At 42.1% G+C, this 25,601-nt stretch overlaps 1 protein-coding gene across 1 annotated transcript; it reads left to right on the plus strand.

Moving 5' to 3' along the window:
• The first annotated feature begins 4,033 nt into the window (after positions 1–4,033).
• LOC106910333 (scavenger receptor cysteine-rich type 1 protein M130-like) lies at positions 4,034–18,067 on the plus strand. Its single transcript, XM_088011147.1, has 11 exons — positions 4,034–4,238; positions 9,296–9,505; positions 12,355–12,663; positions 12,740–13,039; positions 13,742–14,050; positions 14,127–14,426; positions 15,108–15,416; positions 15,493–15,795; positions 16,093–16,461; positions 16,637–16,716; positions 16,793–18,067. Exons 1-11 carry the CDS (start codon positions 4,193–4,195, stop codon positions 16,883–16,885), a joined length of 2,628 nt encoding a protein of 875 aa, XP_087867273.1. The 5' UTR covers positions 4,034–4,192; the 3' UTR covers positions 16,886–18,067.
• Positions 18,068–25,601: the final 7,534 nt, after the last annotated feature.

Genomic DNA, 25,601 nt, shown 5'->3' on the forward strand with positions numbered 1-25,601 from the left:
CTGGCTAAGTGGACACAGCATTTGGTATGGCATGATGCACCGTGTAACAGGAAAAATAATCATAAAAATAATAATAAAATAAGATAAAACCAGCGTGATGAGTGACTACAAATCAAACGCGAAAGCTCATCACTGGACTGAACCGCCTAACCAATAACACACCGGCCAACCGGGACCACATACATAAACTTTACAGCGCAGAGACGGGGCCGCTCACTGGGCAGCAGAGGCGCTGCCAGGAATCTTGGGCCCCATGATGAAAAATAAAACTGCCCCCCTTCACAGCTGCTGTTAGCATTTCTTTAGTCTATCTGACTCATAAAAAGCATCACAATTTTAAAGGCTTGCAGTCAAATACTGATACTAGCACAATCTTCACTACTGGTGAAGTTTACATGCAACAGTCCACATACTGCATGCAAATAGGTAAATTTTTTGTTTTTTTTATAATCAGTGTTAGTTCATTGAAAGGTCTCTCCCCACCAGCAACAGTCACAGGCATCATACAAAATGTACATGAAGCAATCCAGACTTCTCAAAAAATGATGTAGTTGCATTTTGTTCAAGCTGCAGAATATGACTAATAAAAAAATGCTTCTTCCACATTTGTTAAAGCTGTCACCATGTTGTGACAGTTTGCTATGAAACTGATAATCTGTGAAGAGATAAATCTCCTCCACGAGCTGCTATTGCTGCCTAGAGAAATGCAGTCCTGACCAAAAACAACCAATCAGAAGAGGGACAGTCTTAACGCTGTCAGTCATCCTCATTCACTCACTGCTAAGTGTGCTAATGGAAGATTTTATAAAGAGTGTTTGAATTTCTGTGAGGAAGTGTTGCAGGTCCCAGAGGGAAATAACCAGTTTTAACAGGAAAAACCGAGTGAGCCACAGGAGACTTTGGTGCTGGTAGCTCTAAACCGAATGGAGTGGAGCTTCCTCGACACCGAAATCTCGCACTGTCAGTCCCGTAAGGGCTCTCTTCCGCCATCTAGCGGCGTATTTGTGTTATTGCGTGACGTTGCTCCAAAATGTCCAAACAAGGTCAGATCCTAAACTAAAATCACAATTTAATCCAACAAATGTGACCACACTTATGGGGGACAGGGAGTCACGCAAGAAATAAATTGTTGTTGTTGTGTAACTGTAAAAATAGTGGAGAGATTGGGAAAATCCACACAGATTCCCTGGAATGATGCTAACTAGTGGGATAGTTACAGAAAATTAAAAACGGGTAAAGTAAATGTGGAAAAAAGGGATAAAAGTTGGTAGTAAAAAACGGTAGTTTCCCTGCCAAAATGGAAGACTTCACAGGTGCGCCTTGCCCAGCCATCTATAGCTTTTTTTTAGCAACAGGATTTGACACCTTCGTTCGTCACTCAGAAACTCATCGACCAGCCATGTACCGCCAGGATGATTTCTGCCTTCCGTTTGTTGAGATGAAATGATATGAAATGTACTGAGAGGTTTGTCTGTAAAGCTACCTTTATACTTTAAGCACCAAATGCTCAGCCTACCCGCTTACCTGTTCGCTCTGAACCAGAAGCTCCCGGAGGAGAAAGGCTGCCGAACTCCAGGCATCACCCCAGTCGTTTTAAGGATGCTTATTGGTCCCCTGAAGACAATGAAAACCCGGGCATTATCGTCAATCAATAAAATCCCAACGGCCCAACTTGAAAATTGAACATTATGCCGCTAAAGCTTTTGTCATGTTGAAGAAGATTTTAAGTTATAGTATATTTTTGGAAATGTCTGGCTCTATCTTCCTCTTACTGATCCCAGGTTCTCTCAACCTGGGATCTGTTTCTGTGTGTGGCCACACAGAAAACAACAACGAGTCACAGAATTACAGAGTTTAATCCAATAGAAGACAACGTATGAAATCACAACAGAATCTGTAGAACAACAGAGACATGCATTCATTTACCTGAGACAAATGGAAAAAAGAAGAAAAGAAAGAAAGAAATGCAAAGACGGAGAATTGCAAGAGCAGATCTAATTTGTTTCTCCTGTGTACAAAGTTTTATAGTAAAGGTGTATTCTTGTCTTTAATTTATTCAAATAAGGCACATCTTTTCTCATCCAACCGGGAGCTGTCTCTGACCCTCTTTAAAGATAGAAACTCACAGCAATTTGTTTTCAAGATCAAACACCAGTTGTCCCCATTATCTAAACAAATAGCTTCTCCTGAACTTCTGCTGTTTTATGGCTTTTCACAGATCAGTGTAAAAGCTGGAACTTCTCCTGTTTTCCCACACAAAGGGCAGATCGAAGATCTTAGCAAACAATCTGCTGTAACTACAGGTAAAATATAGGTCAATAGGGCAGAATAAGTTGTTAACTTTAAAACTATAATTAGGCTATTTCAATCAAGACTTGTTAAGTTTTAAAACTAGCATATTCTAAATATATTTTCTTAACAGTCAACAACTCAGAGGTGGAAGTGAAAGTGTTGTGCAACGCAAATAAAGTCCCGTCCAGAACAAACTGTGCTAAATAATAAAACAGCAATTTAAATAATCGAGGTACTCGAATCATTCGAGGAATCGTTTCAGCCCTAGATGTAAACGCCGCATGCAAATATTTGTCCACAAACATAAATCATTTTCACCATTCCTCAGCCGCCTATCAATTATTATTGATAGGTGTTTTCCTCAAACCTTCATAAAAGAACCACAGACAACGTATATGAATTTTATGGCCAAGCTTTTGCAAAAGGAGAAGACTAAGCAAACTGTTCCTCCGAGCTGTTCACAGACCGTTCTGAAGACCTTTGGTTACAGCTTGTCTTTTATCAAGCAAAAAGGAGGACAGAGAAGAAAGACAGCAGATGAAATACGACTGCACACAGACAGTATCTGTTAGGTAAATTGTATTATTATCAACTATTTGTTATACTGTTTTATATGTTCTTAGTTTATGTACTCTTATTTGTTTAGTCATATATTTTAAGAACTATTTCTGTATATTAATCATTCTGATTTCCTTTCTCAGAGGGCCTCTCTGAAGAAGAGCAGTGACAGCAGCTCTTCACAGAACGCCCTGCTTTGACCTCTTAGCTATAAAACCATCGCCATGAAGATTCACAACTTGTCCTGTTGATCCTGGGTCAGGAACTAGATAAACTAGATTAGATTGTGTTGTTAGTTAGCGATAATCTTGGCGCTGTGACTGTGTGATGAAGTGTCTTTCCCCTCCTTTAGTTACAGCGCTCTCTATGATTAGGGATCCTAAAGACAATAAAAAGAGAGGGGCAGGCAAATGTGCTTCAGAGCAGTAAGAGATTTGTAACTGGAAGCACATCTCTGTCTGTTCTCCTCGCGAGTATTCAGAATCTAACTTTCTCTTGTCTTTCCTGTGTTATTTGCTGTGTTTAATAGGTGTCAACTCTGACAGTTTCTAAGGTAGGGAGTATTCCGGTTGATAAGGAGGCACCTTTGGAAACATAATTCAAGGTCTGGGAAACACACAGCTGTTTCACATGAAGACGAACAGGCAGATGTGACCTCCAGGTCAGTTTATAAGAGAACACTTTAAACTGAAAATCACAATAGTACTGAATGTTGATTAACTATTGATTAACATCAGACTTAAAAAGAACTAAAGTAATAACAAAATGATAATACCAAAACATCTCTAACAATTATTATTATTATTATTATCCAAGTAACATAACCAAGCAACGCTTATCCTGACGGAGTAAAGCCTGGTGGGCTGCCAGGCTTATAATACACTGAGGGGAAACCCTGCTTGCACCGTCTGCAGTCATGCTGACATTAAGTTCATGTTCTCTCTCTGTTTCTCCTCCTCATAGCAGCCTCACCTGGGCTCATTTCTGTTCAGCTGTGACCCCTTCCTGGAGGGAAGCTGAGCTGCTGCTGCCAACATCATCAGGTTCCCTTTCAGTGGATGACACACCTGGATCCACTCCGGCCACAAGCAGAACCAGGACTGAACTAAACACAGGAACAACAGAGACTGGTGGAACCTCTGGATCCCAGTAGGCCCAGTATGAACCCATCTTCACGATGAGCTCCTAGGAAGGAGACGTCGTCTCTGAAAGCAGCCAAAGACCTGAACTGTGACGTTCAGGAAGCAGCAGATAAAAAAGCTTAAAGTAGGAAGTCTTCAGAGTCTGGAGCCACATCCTGATCACATCAAGAGACGAAGCTTCACTCCACATCAGAGGAAACATGGAGCAAACGGCTCTGATGCTGCTTCTGTGTCTCTGCAGCTCAGGTAGGACTCCACTTTCATCAAACACTAATATTCACTAGAGTTCAAATTAAAAATGATCTGCTGATAAACATGTTAAATGTTACAAACTAAAGAACTGGAAACAGTTTCTGGTCTCAGATCATAGAGCTGCTGCTACACAGTTAGTGATGTTTATATTTTCTACTTGCTGCTGAGGAGCCAATAAAACCAAGAATGGTTGTTTTTTGTGTTTGAATGATGTAAAACACTTCGAACAGCCTTGTTGCTGAAATGAGCTATAAAATAAATCTGATTGGCTGATTGATAAGGAGAAGCAGCAGAAACTCTGCACCAGCGCTGAATCTGTGCAGTAAACAGGTGGAGCCTCATAAAATGGCTCCTTCTGCATGAAATCTTCCTCTTGACTCCACAGGTTCTCTCTGAGGTTCTGGTCAGGCCCGTTTGCTGGTCATTGGACCAGCTTCTGGTACCGCCGGTTGTGTTCGTGAAAACGTCTGAGCTCCGTCTGACGTGGGAGCGTCTCAGGCAGGATGTCGAACTGCCTGCTGCAGATTAGAATCAATCAACCAATCGATCAAGTTTATTTGTGAAGCACATTTCAGCACCAAGGCGGTTCAAAGTGCTTCAGTAAACCAGTAAACGGTACATTCAGTCAAAGTGCCGTCGTCACACATCAAAATGTTGTTCAGTGTTTCATTTATTTAGTTTCAAAGCAAATCTGACCAGCCGGGTTTTAGTCCAGATTTAAAGGAACTCAGTGTTTCGGTTGTTTTGCAGTTAATTGTTGAAACAGCTTTTCAGTCATTTTGCTGATGAATGAAAGGTTGGAGATCGGCCTGTAATTCTGCAGGAATGATTTGTTCAGATGGTTGTTTTTATATCAGTGGTTTGAAAACTGCTGGGGGAAAACGCCTGATGAGAGCCATGAGTTACTATTTGAATCAGATCAGATGAAATGACAGGCAGGACTTTCTGAAGAAAAGCTGTGGGTGTGATATCAAGGCAGGAGCTGAACTTGGTTATAATTTATTCAAAGTTTTTATAGTTGAATATTTGAAATTGTGTATTTTATTCTGCCTTTGTTATGTTCAGGTGCAGCATTGATATTGGATTTAATGTGGATGTGCAGATTAATCCTCTAAGTTTCTAATTTCCTCTGAAGAAATGTGCAGGCCGTGTTTGACTGCAGGTCAGCTGGTTTGTGAGCCTGTCAACTGTGGCAAATAAAACTCAATCATTCTTCATGTTTCTGTTTGCGGTTTCTGCAAAGAGCGTTTCCCTTGAATGCTTTAGTTCAGTCTTTATAGATTTCATGATAAACGTGAAGTTGAGTTTTACTCCATTTACGGTCGGTTCTACCATAGAGTCGTCTTGCAGATCCGACTGTTGGCACATATGTTGTTCTTACAGACACAACCTTCACTTTAGTGGGAGCAATTAAATCAATGATATCTGAGATGTTAGGGTGGAAGTTATCTAGCAGCTCATCTGCAGGTGGCAGCATGAAGGCGAAGTGGGGAAATATAACTGATTAAAGTTTCTGCTGTGTTTCAGTAGAAGAACATTTTATACTGAAGCTGTTTGGCTTAATGATTATTGTGGTTTCAAAGATATCAGTGAAATAATCAGACAGGGAGACATCAGTTACAGAGACGTTGGAAATATTCACACCTCACTGATGACCAGAACCAGAACCAGAACCATAATGTGACCTTGATTGTGTGTTGCTGGGTTAACAAGCTGAATTAAACCAAAATGATAAAGAATATCAGCTTTTAATCTCCTCTGTCTTCAGGTTCGTTAAACAAGGATGTTGAAATCTCCCACAATTATCTATCAGTCATGATCAATGCATATAACGGATAAAACCCATTAAAGTCAATAAAGATGTTTTCCACTTATGATGGGATTTTCTGCTGAGGAAGCTGAGCCTGGGGACTTTGGGTTGGGCTCTCCAATCTCTGGGGACGAGGTCGCCGAGGTGGTCAAAAACATCCTCGGTGGCAGGGCCCCGGGGGTGGATGAGATCCACCCGAAGTTCCTTAAGGCTCTGGATGTTGTAGGGTTGTGTTGGCTCACATGACGCTGCAATATCGCTTGGACATCAGGGGCAGTTCCCCTGGATTGGCAGACTGGGGTGGTGGTCTCCCTGTTCAAAAAGGGGGACCGGAGGGTGTGCTAAAATTACAGAGGGGTCACACTCTTAAGCCTCCCTGGTAAGGTCTATTCAGGGGTCCTGGAGAGGACAGTGCATTGGATAGTCGAACCTCGGATTCAGGAAGAGCAGTGTGGTTTTCGTCCTGGTCGTGGAACACTGGACCAGCTCTACACCCTCAGCAGGTCCTGGAGGGTCTGGGAGTTCGCCCAACCGGTCTACATGTGTTTTGTGGACTTGGAGAAGGCGTTCGACCGTGTCCCTAGGGGGGCCTTGTGGGGGGTTCTCTGGGAGTATGGGGTACCGGGTCCTTTGATGCGGGCTGTCAGGTCCTTGTATGACCGGTGTCAGAGTCTGGTCCGCATTGCCGGCAGTAAGTCGGGCTCATTTCCGGTGAGAGTTGGACTCCGCCAAGGCTGCCCTTTGTCACCGATTCTGTTCATTACTTTCATGGACAGAATTTCTAGGCGCAGCCGAGGTGTTGAGGGGATCCGTTTTGGTGGCCTTAGGATCGCATCTCTGCTTTTTGCGGATGATGTGGTCCTGTTGGCTTCATCGGAACATGATCTGCAGCTCTCGCTGGAGAGGTTCGCGGCCGAGTGTGAAGCGGCCGGGATGAGGCTCAGTGCCTCCAAATCCGAGGCCATGGTCTTGAGCCGGAAAAGGGTAGAGAGCCTTCTCCAGGTCAGGGGGGTCGCCCTGCCTCAAGTGGAGGAGTTTAAGTATCTGGGGATCTTGTTCATGAAGAAGGGAGCGGGAGATCAACAGGCGGATTGGGGCGTCTGTTGTGAAGCGGGCGCTGTAATGGTCCGTCGTGGTGAAGAGAGAGCTGAGTCAAAAAGCGAAGCTCTCGATTTACCAGTCAATCTACGTTCCCACCCTCATCTATGGTCATGAGCTTTGGGTCATGACCGAAAGAACGAGGTCCCGGATACAAGAGGCCGAAATGGGTTTCCTCCGCAGGGTGGCTGGGCTCTCCCTTAGAGATAGGGTGAGAAGCTCGGTCATCTGGGAAGGACTCAGAGTAGAGCCGCTGCTCCTCCACGTCAAGAGGAGCCAGTTGAGGCTCGGGCATCTGGTCAGGATGCCTCCTGGACGCCTCCCTGGTGAGGTGTTCATGTCCCACCAGGAGGAGGCCGCGAGGAAGACCCAGGACACGCTGGAGGGACTATGTCTCTCGGCTGGCCTGGGAACGCCTTGGGATTCCCCCAGAGGAGCTGGAAGAAGTGGCTGGGGAGAGGGAAGTTTGGGACCTCCCTTCTGAAGCTGCTGCCCCCGCGACCCGACCCGGATAAGTGGAAGAAAATGGATGGATGGATGGATGGATGGATAGATGGATGGATGGATGGATGGATGGATGGATGGATGGATGGATGGATGGATGGATGGACAGACAAATCAACCTAACAGTTTTTATCAATCCTCATATATTGTAGCAACTCCTCCTCAGATTTCATGTTTTCTCTTCTCATGTAAAAGTTGCAATTAAAAATCACAGATTCAATTAGTTCAGATGAGTCATTATTGATATCCAACCATGTTTCTGTCAGGAACAGAACACCAACGTTCTGCTCAGTGATGAAGTAACTAATAGTCCTCTTGCTGGCAGTGATCTTAAGTTCAGCAGAACCAGTTTAGTGACTTGGTGGCAGAGAGTTCATGAATTTAAGCTTTGATTTTAGACGGCTGCAGTCAGTATTTCTGTTTCTGGTAGATTGTTTTAGTGATCGGCCCAAATGGGTCCAGTTCCTACTGCTGGGGGTCCGACTCATTCTGGAGGAAGACAGATGTTAAGCTTATGGAACCCGATCTGAGGCTGTTGAGGCACATAATGATGATCGCTCTGCACTCAGAACCAGAACCAGAATTAGAACCAGAATCAGAACCAGAATCAGAACAGCTGTGTGAAGCTGACACCCCACCCACGTAAAAAAAATGCAGCAAATAGTCTGAATGGTTAGTGCTCCGTTTGTGCAGGTTTAGTTTCTGATAATTTTTGCCGATGACATCATCAGCCGTCCCATTTTACATGTAGCCTATAGTGAATTTTACTCTAACTGTGTTGATTATGCCGCAACTTATACTGTAGTGCCTCCTCTACAAAAATATAGCAACCCAGTTGCATAAAAATGACACCGAAAACAAGACTTACGTGACAGGAATGTGCAACGAACGAAGAACTAAAACAGGAAGTACAGCCTGCAGCAGGTGAAATTAATTGTCCCCTAATTAGGTGAATGTGATCGACTGAATCTTAAACTCTGAAAGCACAAAATAAATTTAAATCAGATTTAGTCATTTGTATAATATAATACTTGGTGACATTGTGGTCCACACTACATACCAGTTGGTGGCGGTGACGTAACTGTGGCAAGGCAAAATTTTTAATGTATGGAGCTGATTACATCATCGGCAAAAATTATAACTTTTAATATCTCAGAAACTAAAGCTGCACAAACGACAGTTTTAACGGCACAAACCTGCACAAACGGAGCACTAATCATTTGCTGCATTTTTTGACGTGGGTGGAGTGTCAGCTTCACACAGCTGAACCAGCTCCAGAATCAGAATCTGAACCAGAACTAGACCCAGAACCAGAATCAGAATCAAGTGGATTTGACAACTTTTACACAAAAACAATGAATTTGACTTCCGTTGGTCTCAGTAAACACATAAACATAAATGGAAAGAAAAGCTGAATGACATAAAAATGTCATGCATTACTACAGAGCATAAATAACATTTAGGTCTGGGCTTTAACTAGGCCATTCCAGCATAAAGATGGTGTGATCAGAACCATCCCTGATAGCTCTGCCTCTAAGAGAAGATCACATAAACACCATCAACAGGATCCTGTCAGCACATCCTACATCAATCTGTCTCTGCTTGTTGTAAGCCAACATGTAAATGTTGTTTCTTCCAGCTCTGTCTGATGAAGTCAGACTGGCAGCAGGAAGGAGTCGCTGTGGTGGCCGACTGGAGAAGAAGGATCTGGGAGACTGGAAACCAGTGAATTATTGGAAGTGGGACCGGAACCTTACATCAGCAGCTGTAGCTTGCAGACAGCTGCACTGCGGATCTGTGGTGTCGATACAAAGAGATAATGACGACAATCTACAGATCATCTGCTCAGGTGATTTCACATCCTGGTCATTTCCTTCCTGTTCTGAAGCAGTCTGGGCTTCTTCTCCTTCACCTGGATTCCCTCTGGTAGATTTTCTACTGGACCAATCAGCGAACAGAAGAAGTTTGAACGAAGGCCTTGATTTGCAGCACAGGAAGTTCAGTCCATGTTGGCAACACGTCCAAATACTGAATTAACATGAACAGCCGCCTCATTCGGCTTTTCTCTCTTTTGTGGTGGACAAATTATTGCAGGTAAAATCTGCTGGTTATATTGTCTTCATTCTAAATGCTGGTGAACTCTCACCAAGTGAAGCTGTCTGGGTTAAAGGTTGGGAGATGTTTTCCTGCAGCTGCATGAGAACCAGACCCTCTCCCTCAGCCTTGGTATAAAACTCATGTTGTCTCTGCTGGGAGAGTTTTCAATCAGAAATGTTTCACTATTGATGGTCTTATATGCTCTCTGTGTTGTGCACAATATGCAAATGAACCTGATGGAGTGACATCATCTATCAGTACTTGGTGTTTGTTATTCTGCAATAGCCAGCCACACCCTAACTTCACCACCGACTGACTACTGACCAGTTCTCTATCTAACAGGTCCGAAAAATCCCTAAAACCTGGGTCTTACCCTATCATAGGTTTATTAGAGAGATTCTGTTTAAACTGGTGGCGGAGAAAACTCGTCTAGCACTGACTACCTTCGGATCCAGAAGTTACGGCCCTTTCCAGTTGAGAAACAGTCGGCAGAGTAGCCCTCGCTACCGCGTTGCTTCAACAACCACTCCTGTTAACGGTAGCTTTTCTCCTGAAAATAACGTGCATTTGTTATCGGCTAGATTGGATTTAGTGACTTAGATATAAGTCCCAGGGCCATTATTCTTACTCACCAAAGGAAAGTACGAAGCCTCCAACTTCCTAGAATCATGCGTGTAAATTTTTCTTAAACCAGAAGAACTCTCAACAATCGATGACTCAATTGAATTCAATGTCCACAACCTCTATTAATATTTTTGTTATATATTTTATTAAGCAAGCTTTAGCAGGGGTAAATGACAAGCAGGTTTAGTCGAAGGAATTATACAATTGTAACAAGTATAATCTCTAATTATAAAATTAACCATACCCTTTCCTCTTTCTAAATTCCTAACCTGTGTCACTATTCTCACTGAGCGAGGCTTTAGGGGCAGGACAACTCACACCCGTTGCTGGTCGATCTTGGCAGCCGAAGCCTTTAAACGTCCTTGGTCAGAGTCTCTGTCCTGGCGGGGCAAAGTCCTCTTTCAGAAAAGCAACAAAGTCAATCCGTCCGATCTCTTTTAGACGGACAGAATCTTCATCACCTAGTGACCTTTGTCTTTTCCCCAAGTCTGCTGCAGTTTAACAGTGATCGTAGGGTGGAGGCAGAGGAGACGGTCAGATTCAGGGGCCAAGGTTGGGGCTGACGGATCTTGTCCTTTCTTGCGGCGTGAAGTCTCAACTTTTCCCTTGGTCCCAGGGTGTGGTCCTCTGCTGTTCTTTGGTCTGCGTCCTCTTGTTGACTCTCCTTCAGCGCCGCGGACTAAGAACGGTTTCCTCCTCAGCTCGCTGGCTTTTAAACCCTCTTGGCCCATAGTTGTGTATGGGAGAGGTCTCATGACTCATCCTTCCCGATTATTCAATCGGAAAACACCCATCTTCCCCAAACTCCACTCCACCCTGAATTTGGAAATACCCAAATTTTTCTTGTCTGACTATTGCAACTCTTGTCCAATACTTCTCTTTTTTCTCCTGTTGGCCATTCGGCAGTTGTCCTGGGGCCTCCGCCCAGCTCAGTGTACTGCCTGTGACAGTCCTTTTTTCCTTCTCATGCACTCAAACCTACAGTCCTCTTATAATGTATCATGAAACACAATCAACTAGTTTTGTCATTATCTGAAATCATACAACAATCAAGTTGTCACTGTTATTACAGATCGTGAATACAGAGTACAGATTATATATTTCAATTATTCATCGTAATCACAAAACCTCGATCATTCCAACTATTACACACATATGTATTTTGTATTTCATTTCTTTAATCATCCTTAAATCAATATACAGGATCACTGTTATTCCTCAGGCCTTTACCCCGCTGTCTGCGTGTACCTAGAGAGATCTCACAAGTTCATGCCAGTTCTCTTGACATTGGTAATGGATTATTTCTGTATCATGTTTGTTGCCCATGAAACTTCCAGTAAACTTCTTAGTGTGGATCTGATGCATTGCATATAATGGACAAACTTTAGCAACTGGGTAAAATTTAAACCTCAACACAGTCCAGACTCTCTGGACGAAGCAGTGTAGAACAGAGGGGCTGGTTTTTACCAGGTTAGTGATTTAATGAACTTTTAGATTAAAGGAACCAGTGGATCAGATTCAGGGTTATAAAAACCTGGATGTCACTGAGAAGAAGCTGACAGCCAAGAGGCGGAACAAAGATTGCACTTCCTCCACAAATTAAGTTTACCGTGTAAAAAGATGATGATAGTTTTCTATTATTCTGTGATTAAATCTGTTCTCACATTTGTTTTTATCAACTGGTTCAGCAGCAGACAATAAAAGGGTGAACTACTAATGAATAATTGATCATTTATAGGTTATTTGTTCTGTTGTAATTTTCTCTGTTTAAGTTGATCTTTTTCCACTGATCTCCAGGGCCTGCAGCACAGGGAGACGATAAGAACATTAAACACTAGATTTATTAATGAAACTGCCCAGCTCCCCTCTCTGGTTCGTTCCTCCACTCAGAGTCTGCAGTGATGTAGCTTTGCTGAACAAACTGGAACCAAATTCAGTGAAAATGTTGAAGAACCTTTTTTCTTTCTGCATCCTCAGACTCAGTCAGGCTGGTTCAAGGGACCAACCGGTGCTCAGGCAGACTGGAGGTGAAGACCAACCAGTCGTGGTCCTCAGTGTGTGAAAAAGACTTTGACCTGCAGGATGCAGAGGTGCTCTGCAGGGAGATTGGCTGTGGGCCTCCTTCAGTCCTCCAGGGGGCGCTCTATGGAGAAGCAGAGGCTCCAGTGGGGAGCAGAGAGTTCCTGTGTGAAGGCAGTGAGTCTGCTCTGCTGAACTGCAGCAGCAGGAAGAGTTCAGTTAGAAACAGCTGCTCACCTGGTCAAGCTGTTGGACTCACCTGTTCAGGTAGAGGAGGATCTGCAGACCTGCTGCTGTTCACTGCTTCACTTCCTGCATTAATGAACTCTCTGTCTCTGCTCAGGTTCAGACAACATCAGGTTGGAGGGAGAGACCAGCCGATGCGCCGGGAGACTGGAGATGTTGCACCAAGACTACTGGAGACCACTGGCTGTTAGGTTTGATTACTGGGACAAGAACTCAGCTGCTGTAGTTTGTGCTGAACTGGACTGTGGTTCTGCTGTTTCAGTAAGAGATTCAGAGGAAGCTTCAGAGAGACCAGTTTGGGGGATCATGTCTGACTGTTTGAAGTCAAGATCTACACTAAAGAACTGTATACCTGATGATATAAACTTTGATCGGAGCATTGAGTTGATCTGTTCAGGTAACTCTGAACTCTCATATTTCTGTGTTTTAAAATGTTTCCTCATCAGGTTCCAGATGTCTGCAGAGAAACCGTCACCTTTAACTAAGAACCTGAAACCTTGAGGAGAGGGAAACTAAAATAATTTAAATATCCAGATTAGGTTCTCAGTTTAGCCCAAATAGATGAACAAAAACTCATCATTTTAATAACTTTTAATCTCTGCTGCTTTGAAGTCGATGCATCAAAATCCCAGGAGGAGTTCAAGGAAATCAGACATTTTCAAAACCTGAAAATCTACAGAAAATTTTATTTGATCCAAAATGGTGGACTTCCTGTTTTTAGTGCAAATAGCAGGAAAACCTTTTGTTTGTTATGGTTGTTGGCCTTATTGAACTAGGGGGCGCTGTTGAGCAAATTTGCAAAGTTTATTTTCAATTCCACTGAAATATTAACAATTTCACAGAGCCTAGATATTGTTTGACATTTTGTGAGTTTCTGAACATGTTTATGTCCCAAAAATATGATAAATTGAGCAGAAATAAAAATGATAAAATCCCAGATACAGTCGGTTTCAGTCCACCTTTGATGCTGTGAACCTTTCTAGTTTGGTTTTATTAACATTTTCTTTGTATTATTTTCAAACCGAGAGATGTTTCCATGTGTATCTAGAAAAATAAAGTTCTGAAGGATTTTAAACCTTTTTTCTTTCTGCATCCTCAGACTCAGTCAGGCTGGTTCAAGGGACCAACCGGTGCTCAGGCAGACTGGAGGTGAAGACCAACCAGTCGTGGTCCTCAGTGTGTGAAAAAGACTTTGACCTTCAGGATGCAGAGGTGGTCTGCAGGGAGATTGGCTGTGGGCCTCCTTCAGTCCTCCAGGGGGCGCTCTATGGAGAAGCAGAGGCTCCAGTGGGGAGCAGAGAGTTCCTGTGTGAAGGCAGTGAGTCTGCTCTGCTGAACTGCAGCAGCAGGAAGAGTTCAGTTAGAAACAGCTGCTCACCTGGTCAAGCTGTTGGACTCACCTGTTCAGGTAGAGGAGGATCTGCAGACCTGCTGCTGTTCACTGCTTCACTTCCTGCATTAATGAACTCTCTGTCTCTGCTCAGGTCCAGACAACATCAGGTTGGTGGGAGAGAACAGCCGATGCGCCGGGAGACTGGAGATGAAACATCAAGAAGACTGGAGACCAGTGGCTGTTGGGGGTCCCAACTGGGACATTAACTCAGCTGCTGTAGTTTGTGCTGAACTGGACTGTGGTTCTGCTGTTTCAGCAAGAAATTCAGAGGAAGCTTCAGAGAGACCAGTTTGGGGGATCATGTCTGACTGTTTGAAGTCAGGATTTGCATTAAAGATCTGTTTACCTTTTGATACAAAAATTGATCAGAGCATTGAGTTGATCTGCTCAGGTAACTCTGAACTCTCATATTTCTGTGTTTTAAAATGTTTCTTCATCAGGTTCCAGAGAAACCGTCACCTTTAACTAAGAACATGAAACCTTGAGGAGAGGGAAACTAAAATAATTTAAATATCCAGATAAAGTTCTCAGTTTAGCCCAAACAGATGAACAAAAATTCATCATTTTAATAACTTTTAATCTCTGCTGCTTTGAAGTCGATGCATCAAAATCCCAGGAGGAGTTCAAGGAAATCAGACATTTTCAAAACCTGAAAATCTACAGAAATTTTATTTGATCCAAAATGGTGGACTTCCTGTTTTTAGAGCAAATAACAGGAAAACCTTTTGTTTGTTATGGTTGTTGGCCTGGCTGCAATAGGGGGCGCTGTTGAGCCATTTTGCCTCATTTATTTTTAATTCCACTGAAATGACAATTTCACAAGGAACAAAGATTGTTTGACATTTTGTGAGTTTCTGATCAAGTTTATGATCCAAAAATATGATAAATTCAGCAGAAATAAAAATGATAAAATCCCAGATACAGTCGGTTTCAGTCCACCTTTGATGCTCTAAAGTTTTCTCGTTTAGTTTTCTTGACCTTTATGTTTTTCAAACCCAAAGTTGTTTCCATGTGTATCTAGAAAAATAAAGTTCTGAAGGATTTGAAACCTTTTTTCTTTCTGCATCCTCAGACTCAGTCAGGCTGGTTCAAGGGACCAACCGGTGCTCAGGCAGACTGGAGGTGAAGACCAACCAGTCGTGGTCCTCAGTGTGTGAAAAAGACTTTGACCTGCAGGATGCAGAGGTGCTCTGCAGGGAGATTGGCTGTGGGCCTCCTTCAGTCCTCCAGGGGGCGCTCTATGGAGAAGCAGAGGCTCCAGTGGGGAGCAGAGAGTTCCTGTGTGAAGGCAGTGAGTCTGCTCTGCTGAACTGCAGCAGCAGGAAGAGTTCAGTTAGAAACAGCTGCTCACCTGGTCAAGCTGTTGGACTCACCTGTTCAGGTAGAGGAGGATCTGCAGACCTGCTGCTGTTCACTGCTTCACTTCCTGCATTAATGAACTCTCTGTCTCTGCTCAGGTCAAGTCAACATCAGGTTGGTGGGAGAGACCAGCCGATGTGCCGGGAGACTGGAGATGAAACATCAGGAAGACTGGAGACCAGTGGATACTTGGATTCATGACTGGGACAAGAACTCAGCCGCTGTTGTAGTTTGTGCTGAACTGGACTGTGGTTCTGCTGTTTCAGTAAGAGATTCAAAGGAAGCTTCAAAGAGACCAGTTTGGGAGATCATGTCTGACTGTTTGAAGTCAGGTTCTGGATTAAAGAACTGTTTACCTCATGATATGAACAGTGATCAGATCCTTGAGTTCATCTGCTCAGGTAACTCTGAACTCTCATATTTCTGTGTTTTAAAATGTTTCTTCATCAGGTTCCAGATGTCTGCAGAGAAACCGTCACCTTTAACTAAGAACCTGAAACCTTGAGGAGAGGGAAACTAAAAATGGTTTAAATATTACTGACAGACTAAAAATCTGTCATAAAGGTGCTAGTAACCCTGTATAAACATGCTAGCATGACAACCAGTCTGATGAGCTCCTGTCTCGTTCTCATGCATGCCATCTTGTTTTCCACCTGGGATTAGATCCAGTTGTCTCTGTGTTTCCTCTGCGTTCCCAGGTCTGCTGGTTGAGCCGCTCATCTTCCTCTCTTCCTCCACTGACGGGGTCTCCACAGCCAGAAAGCAGGGGTCTGAGCTCCTCATTGGCTCAGATTTCAGCATCATGTGCTCCATCAGACCTCAGTATGAAGGCGGCTCCTTCCAGCTCATCTTCAGCTCCTCTAACTACACTCTGAACCACACCCTGCCAGCTGTTAATCACTCCGCCCTCTTCCTGTTCGCCGCTGCTGGCCACGCCCACCAAGGAACCTACCGCTGCGTTTACCACGTCTACGTTTTCTCCCATAACTTCTCCTCTATGAGCCAGCCTCTCAACCTCACTGTCTCAGGTAAACTCATGGAGTCCATCAGGAGAAGTTCTGCTTCAGGTGAACCAGCAGCTGTCTGCCTCAATCATGAGGTCAGAGAGGAGGATTGATGATGTCAATGTTCATGATCAGATCTGCAGGCAGCATGAAAACAAGGGTCTATATGATTATTGTACATTTCTAGTTTGACTCGTCTGATGAAAGCTGATCCTGAATCTGTTTCGTTGGGTTTCAGCCTCTCTCACTGCTTTGATCATCAAACTGGTTGTCGTCCTGCTGGGTTTGCTGGGATCAGTCCTGGTCCTCTACTTTAAGGTACTGCATGTATCATGCATGATGTGTTCAGTTGGGAAAGTTCTTGCATTGAAGCTGAACCATCCTCTGTTTCCAGGCCAGGAGAAACCAGAAGTCTGGACCAGAAAACAGCCATCATGATGAAGGATCCAGAGCTGAAGGCAGCTTAGAGGAGGAGACTGCAGTCTGAAGGAACCAGGAGAAAAGGATCTTCATTTCACATCCACAGGAAGGAGCAGAGACGTGTTTCAGACTCCTGGAAATCTATCCGTCTGCGTATCTATGATGAAACGTCTCTGTGCTCCTGCAGCAGGAAGGAAGTTCAACATTCAGAAATTTGTATCTGGACTAAACCTACTTAAGTAAAACTTATAAAAGAAGCAAACATTCAACAAAATGTTACAGAAAACCCACTTCATCAAAATCTGCTCTTCATCAACCTTGCAAGGATAGCATATGATAGGATATTTGGGGTTGATCCTGGCTTGTAATACTGTGACCTGCCTGTAGGTGGTGTATGTCTTCACTGCCATGATAACCGATCCAATACATCCAGTTCCATCAAGTCTGAACCAGAAGTGATCCGCGCCATCTTAGTAGGGAAGTGCATGTACAATGCATAACGGACCCATTGCTTTGAGAACAACAAGAAAACATGTGGACACTCTTGACCAAAATACCAGAGAGAGATACATGAACAAAATGGCTGCCGTTGGGATCAACCTGTACGAGAAGGAGGAAGAAAATATGTCAGACAATGTGGACAAGCTGCCTCCGATCTCCTACTACGATAACGTTAACTACTAATCAACACGAAGAGTGCATACGCTGTAAACGAGCTTCACTGCCTGAAATTCATGGATGCATATAATTATTATTTCAACAGCTTTGTAAAGGACAAACGAACTCTGTGTGAATAATGAGGTTCTGGTGACTGGCAGACCAAGTACAGGTAGCAACAAACAGGTCGGCTACATGTCTGTCTTAGCCTGCAGATGGGATGGAACATTTTATGGTTACTATGATTATGAGTGGATCAATGCATAACAGTGTTATGATTCTTGTGTAAAGCTTGTGATCATGGGAAAGTCTTCTGAAGCCGTTTCTCTGAACTCTGGATTATTATAGAGTTGTAGAATATTTTCTTTTTGCATTCTTATGACATCCATAATGTTTAATTTGCTTTATGAAATAAAATGCGTATGCTTGCAGTCTGTTTTGTAGCTAAGTAGATTGTTAAACTGTGTGAATTCAATGAAACGTTTCCTATAAACAGTTTGCTGTGTTTTGCCTGAGGCTCTTTCTCCTGACTGTGTTTAGTGAGCAGAGACTCCAAATGCTGTAAAACCTACAAATAAATATTGACAAAGAATTTATATTCTCTCTGGTTTTTATACAGTTTTCCTCAGACTGTTAAAGATAATTTCACCACAAACAGGATCCAGCGAGTTGGAGAGGTCGAGGGCGACAGGAGATCGGATGCATCGACCAGATGAAGGAGTTAAACTTCAGTCCAACTGCTATTTGGATGAGGGGAGTCTGAGATCTGAAGAAATGTAAATCGAAGAAAACAGGTGCAAACATAGCTTGGTGAGAAATGCAAAGAAACAAAAAAGGCAGAAAAACTAAAAAGAAATTAGAGAAAGGAAAAATATGATGAATGTGTGGATGAAAGAAGCTGAATGCAGAGTGGAAGGCAACAGTAGCTCACAAACTGTTTAGTTTGTGTTAATCATTCACAATCTGGTGGAGCGCTGCAGACGGACAATGGGACGATCAAAAACAAATTGGCTGCATGTTGTGTAGAAACAAAGCCGTCAGTGTCACCTATGTTCAGTACCCGGTACTCCTGCAGATTTCTCTGCAGAAATCTGCAGAGAAGATTTCTGCAGAGAAATCTTCTCTGCAGGAGAAATCTGCAAAGATCCAACAATACTAACAACTAACCTAATGGAAGATAACATGTTAGAATATTGTAAGTCTCTCTCTCTCTCCCCCATCAGGCTGTGAAAGCTGCTCTCCCTCCTGTCCTCACTGCCACTGGAAATCCAGGCTTTGGTTGGGACACTTCCAGGTTCTCCTGGCCACTCACACAGGTCTAAAGGTCAAAGGGCACTTCCTGGATTCACAACAGCCACTGCAGGCCATTCAGCACTGAACCACCTGCTGTTGGAAACCCTGAGGAAGGTCAAGGCTGCAGAACCTCCTCCCTAAGAGGAGCTTCCACCGTTCGCCCACCTGGCTTAGTACAGCAGGGCAGCAGGAAGCGCAAAGGAACCCAAGAAGAGACGGCAGGACTCCTGGATTCATCACCAGTGATGACATAAGATGAAGGTTGACACACTCATCCTCATCATTCTTTTTGCAACATCAGCACATAAACTATTGACCCAAAAGCTCTGTTGCATCCGAGCTTGTCGAGAAAAGTGGAGCTCATCCCACTTCCTCATGCTGGAGATTTCAGTTTAATAATAACAATAAATAAAGTATCTTTAAAACTGATTATAAAGGTGACATCAAGACCCAACAGTAGAGTCAGACGGTAATAAAATTAATCTGGTTGTGTGTGTGTTATTGTGTCTTGCAAACTTTGCTTTAATTCTACTTGTTTCTATTTAATCATAAAAATCATAGTCTGACAGAAAGAGAATTATGAAACAGGAAGAGCAGGTTTCCTGAAGAAAGAGGAAGTTTCCAGCCTGCTTGTGTTTAAAAATAGTTCAGACTGCTCATTTCAGGGCATTGAAGGTTTAAAGAATAAAATCTAAACATTTTGAGGAATTGGATAAAACCCAGAGTAAAATACTTAAATTAATAATGATAACTTATGATTAAAACAATAATTAATATTGGTTTAACCAGTGGTTGATGTTGGTTTGATTATAAGAATATTGACAAAGAAAAAGACCAAGGCAAAGATGAAGATAAAGACAAAGGCAAAGAGGAAGAACTGGTGTGTTCCTTCCGTGAGACCAGCTCTTCTACATCTCCATGGACCAGAAAGATGGTGAGACGAGGAGAAAGGAGCTACAGAGCTGCAAGACAAGAAGGAGAGGGCTGCTACGCGCCTGAGGAAGTCACCCTGAGGCCCGAGATCTGCCGCTCTGACTCAGTACTCTTCCTGTACTGGGAGCCTCCTGCTGCTGCAACACCTTTTTCATCATCAGGCCAGTTCTGGGGTTCAAAATGCCAAACTCCGTCCGTCTCTCTCAAAGTTTTTCTTTTTTAGTTTACAGTGTCAGCGTTAGGGACAGATAGATTAGATTATTGATTTTACTTATTTGATTATTTCTGCTACTGACTTAAGCTGTACTGACCCTTGCAAAACTGCCTTACTAATAAAATAATTAGCATTAAGGAAATCTGAAAGATGTTGTGGACATTCAGTTAATGAGTCACCTTAAAGTTCTTTGATGGTTGTAAAATAGCTATGAAGTTTGATTCTGGGAGGAGAAGGTGGAAAATGTTTTATAGGTTGCTTTTAGCCAAAACTAAAACAACACCCTTGGGACTCGCCCGAGTCACTAAAACCTACCTGGTTCAGTAACAAGTGCAAGTTGTAATAAAGAGAAAGAGCGACTGGTAACAGGTGTGCTCTGTGAAGCTGATTGCGGGCTGCTTTATCTGGCTAAGTCACCGGGTGAAAAAGGGTGGGACATCTGGGTGGAGGTCGTTAGAAACCAGGCTAGAGAACAGAATGTTCTCTATATTCTCATCTGTAGTAATACTCAGGAGTTAGAGGCTTCTCGGACCCGTTAGACGGAGAGCTGGAGAGCAACATCTCCCTCCTCTCAGAAGGGGAAGTAGAGAGAGAGAGAAGGGGGGGGGGGGTTGCGCAACAACAAACATATGCATATGAAGTGGACCGTCATGAACCAGCAGACAATGTGTGGTAGCAGTTAGCTCAAAGAAATGACAAATGAAAGTTGCTTTGTTTATTCTATGACTCCATTTCCCACAGATCCTCTGCTGATGCATGTGTCTGTCTCTTTGGCAGAATCGCTCGTAGTATTACTTTCTAATGTTAGAAATGTTCAAATAGTTTTCCCATGGGTGTCCAGTGTCACATTCAGACCAGTGCGAGATCCCAGGCATTTCTCTGCTGAAACCAATCAAACTGGTTGCTGCTGGTGCCGTATATAAGTGAGAAGGTTCAACCATCCTTGGTTCCAGTCCAGTCTCTACATTTCACAGCCACATCTCACTTCTGTCTTTAGGCCGAAACCAGTGGCTGTAATATTACCCTGGATGTGTCCTGTTCAGGGGCAGCTTGTTGGCAGCAGTGGGAGGCTCACTTAATCACGTTTCTACAACTTTATGAGGATCAATCTATTAAACTTCCTGCTCCAAATGTGGTACCATTCAATTTCACAGCTTTTCCAAATGGCTCATAATTCATTCTGATGCTTCTACAATATGAGCAAAATTCATGACACATTAATTAAATTGCTAAAACAACAAAAGTTGAACGTAAAGGTTGTGTTTTGATTATCTGTGCAGTGTGCAATCTACATATCTATGCTTTACAGATAAGATAAAAACATTAAAAACATCGAAGACATCAAAACCCTAATTTAGCCATAAGCAACTCTAAACAGGGTTTTAAGTTGAGATTTAAAGGCTCTCAGTGTTTCAGCTGCTTTACAGTTTTCTGGAAGTTTGTTCCAGATTTGTGGTGCATAGAAACTGAATGCGGCTTCTCCTCGTTTGGTTCTGGTTCTGGGGATGCAGAGCAGACCAGAACCAGAAGATCTGAGGGGTCTAGACGGTTGGTACAGCAATAACAGATCTTTAATGTATTGTGGTGCTAAACCGTTCAGTGATTTATAAACTAACAACAGTATTTTAAAGTCTATCCTCTGAGCTACAGGGAGCCAGTGTCGGGACTTTAAAACTGGTGTTATGTCTCTATCTTCCTGGTTTTAGTGAGAACAGCAGCAGCAGCTTCTGGATCAGCTGCAGCTGTTTGATTGGTTTATTAGTCAGACCTGTGAAGACGCTGTTGCAGTAATCAATGCGGCTAAAGATAAACGCATGGATGAGTTTCTCTAGATCTCGCTGAGACATCAGTCCTCTAATCCTGGAGATGTTCTTCAGGTGATAGAAGGCCGACTTTGTGACTGTCTTAATGTGGCTCTGAAGGTTCAGCTCAGAGTCCATCACTACTCCCAGGTTTCGGGCTGATCGCTGGTTTTCAGTTGTAATAACTGAAGCTGAGCATTGATTCTAGTTCGTTCCCCTTTAGGTCCAAAGATAATAACTTCAGTTTTGTTTCTGTTCAGCTGGAGAAAGTTTCTAAACCTCACAATAACTTCCAAGGTAAGTTAATAAATCTTTTATATTCACCATGATGCCTCATATGTCTCACGTACGTAGCTAACAGGGACAAGCTATGTAAACGTTATGATTAGCTCTGCAGTGTGCAATCTACATATCTTTGCTTTATAGATAGATAAAGATATCTATCTATATAAACATATATAGATCTGTCTATATTGTGCCCCAGCTATCGGTCGAAGCTGACGTTAGCTTCCGAATGTAGCATCTAATTCGGAAAATAGCTAAAGGGCGATTACACTAAATTTTTCGCTATCTTGAGCTTTTTTTAATGAGTTGTACTTTAAAAGCTACAACATCTAGACATTTCAAACCTAACTAGATTATTCTGTACTGACAGCAGAATAAATAAAACATTTGTGAAACCTTCTAATTGGTTTGTGAAATTTGTGAAATGTCAATAGATTCCAGAACGCATTAGATCTGAATTATTAAATTGGTATTATTTGTTATTTTAACTTTCCGTTTTCTTTCTCTTTTTTAATCTTTATTATAGTTGGAGTTGGACAGGATTTCTGTTTCATGGCTTCCTGGAGGGAGAGATTGGCTGAGCTAATGTTGCTAACAACTTTTCTCCTGCTATTAACGTTTTTTGTTTTTCTTTATATAGAAAGTATTTATATCAGTTGCTTTTTCCATTTTCTTTACAGTATTTGCTCTATTTTTTATTTTTACCTTAATCCTTCCCTGGTCAGTTGAGGTGGAAATCTGCATCCTCTTGATTGCTGACAAATGTCAGAACCACATAGACTGAGCTGGTTACGTCAGATCAATCTGAATCTTTATTTCTCATTAAAATATCTTGTAATTTTAAGACATTGTTATAAAATTGCATCTTTATTCTGCTGTAACGATGACTGCATACTTGCAATTAAAATTTCTTGTATCCTGACCGTAATGCTCCTTTATGCAACTCACAGAACAGATGATTGAATAAAGGCACTTTTTGAAAGTATTTTCTGTGATTTTATTATAGAAACTGAGGATGGGAGGAATCGATTAAAATCAAATCTGGTATGAAAAAAAATCTTGTAAGTTATATTATTCATCCTTATTCAGTATATTAAATTATATGACTAACTACAAGACCGGCTCAGCCCGGTCCAGGATGACTGCAGTCTCAAAGTCTGCAGTGTCTACCTGCAGACTTTGTCTGCCAACAAAGTCTGCAGGTAGATTTTTGCATATCTGGTGCTCCGGTTTCAAGATCATAGTTTAACCAAGTACTGTAAATAAAACGTTAGTCCATGTTGTGATGATCCGGCAGGCGGTGGACTGATGGACGCCGTCAGCAGGTCCAGGTGCTTGGATCCAATGGAAAGGTAATCAGCACAGCGATCATGGCTCAGAAACACGAGGTGTTGCGATGCAAACCTTAAAAACAAACAAAAAACTAATAAATGTCCATATTTAGCTGCACAATGTAATCAAAACTAATAAATCCTCAGCTCTTTTTGAGAGTTTTGCTTGAAAATAAATTGACAATATCTCAGGAAATTAAATGTTTAAGTGAAATAGTTCTGGTATCACAAAGAAACTGCAAAAAGTGTTTCAGAGGTGTAACAACACTGAAGTCACTGAGTAAGAGTGAACTAAAATACTACATAGAAAATGCATGTTAAAATCTGAATACCCTTGAAAGTGTGCAGCTGAAATTAATTTAAACTACTAGCAGGCAAAGCATAATGTTCGCCTAATATCTGCACCAACAGTAAGACAAAAAATGATGCATACAAGAGGCATTAGTTTATAAAAGTTGAGGCAAACCTAAATATATTATTTTAAAAACAAAAAGCAGCAGGAGGATGTAACTTCATAACCTCATTTTTTAAACAGAATCTCAAAGGAAAAAAGAGAAAATACGTAACGCAAGAACAGATTAAAGCAGCCAAGTGGAAAAATTCACTCTAACGTGGATTATAATTATGAATCAGCAAATGTAGATGTCATATTTTTGGGATTTAGGAAATACGTGATTTGAACAATTTGTTCGGTGGTTTTTCATGTGGATCGGTGAAACTTAAACGGCTGTAAAGCGAAGGTTTTGGACCTTAATCTGACTACCTGTGTGGTTTGGATCCGGCTGAGGCGTTGCTGCTGTCGGCTGTTATTAAATTACCTGCTCGGTATCGCTCCGACTGCATGTTAAATGTATTTTATATAGTTGTCATATAAACAAAAGCTAAGGAGTTGCCTATAAACAATTTCATACATTAACACACGTATTGACTTACCTTGTGCCGAATCGCTGCCGCTGTTCTCAGCCTGTTCCCGTAGCAGTGGAGTTCCTCCGGCATTATTTTCCTCCAACAAATTATTCCACCGAACGAAGCACGAACAGCTCCCTTTAAACCTCCGTCTCCCATCTTCAATATCCTCAAGTTTGAAATAGCAGGCAGCTACAAACCGCGTGTTAGCTGTAGTGGCTAAGTTTTGGCTACAGTCCGCTGTCGCCTTAATATCAGCTGGAAAATGAAAAAACTAAGCACTGGATGGTACCGACTAATTACTGGACACAACGGCACACCACAAAACTCAGTTGTTGTACCAGCAGCTCGCAGATGTTTTAAGTTTTGCGTCTTTTTCATGGTACAGATCTTGCAACTTTGGCTGAAAACAATAGGAGCCAGCAGGACCCGGAACCAATCTATGTGGAATAAATCCAAACGGAAATACGTCACCACCTCTCGTGGCATACATAGACATAAATACATATATGATGTCTAAGGTTTTAGCTAATGTATGACCCATGAGCCCATGCTAACATTAGCATATTAGTCTGTAAAGACTTTTATGCTTCATCATTTTTGAGAAAAATCAACCTGTAACTATACATGCGAGTAGTAAAGGCAACATGACACATGAAAATATACTAAAGACGAATAACTCACCTTTAATGAAGCGCTGCTTATTCCAGCGTCAGCGAACATTCTGGAAGCTTCCGGCACTTTGCTGCGCATGCGCACTGCTGAGCTCCAGTAACAAAAAAATCCAGTTTATTTTTCTCAGGCCAAACATGTACATTACTCACATTACTTGAGTTGAATTAACAATTCATTGAGAGTTGAGTAAAGCATTTTAGAGTGTAGTACCAGAAATTAATATAAAAATAGGAAAACAAACTACAGATGGATAATCAGTATACACAGGAGAATTGTTGGCAATATTAGCTTTACAATAGATATAAAATATAAAACCATTAAAAACTATATGTTCAGATTCAAGCTCTGCATTATGTTTAAAATATAATTAGACAGTAGGATGGAACATATTGTAGGAAATGAGAAGGCAGATAAAATGGCAATGAGGGGAAATTCAAAATCCTTTTAGTAAAAGTAAATCTGAGGGAAAGAGTTTTGTTAAAGACAAACTGATGAAAAACAGCAAAAAAGGTGGGATGAAGGAAAACAGGAAGACAGTTTAATAAAATTCAAAAGATTGTTAAATAAAGAAAAAAGAAGAAAAGACTGATAACAAAGTTGATATTTGGCCAGACATGATTTAACTATACACTTTAAAATTCAAAGGCACAATACTGGCAAATGTGATCACTGGAAATTATTAAACAG

The sequence above is a fragment of the Poecilia mexicana genome, unplaced genomic scaffold (assembly GCF_051168715.1).
Source record: "Poecilia mexicana isolate PSO_F unplaced genomic scaffold, ASM5116871v1 scaffold_12, whole genome shotgun sequence".
Lineage (NCBI taxonomy): Eukaryota > Metazoa > Chordata > Actinopteri > Cyprinodontiformes > Poeciliidae > Poecilia > Poecilia mexicana.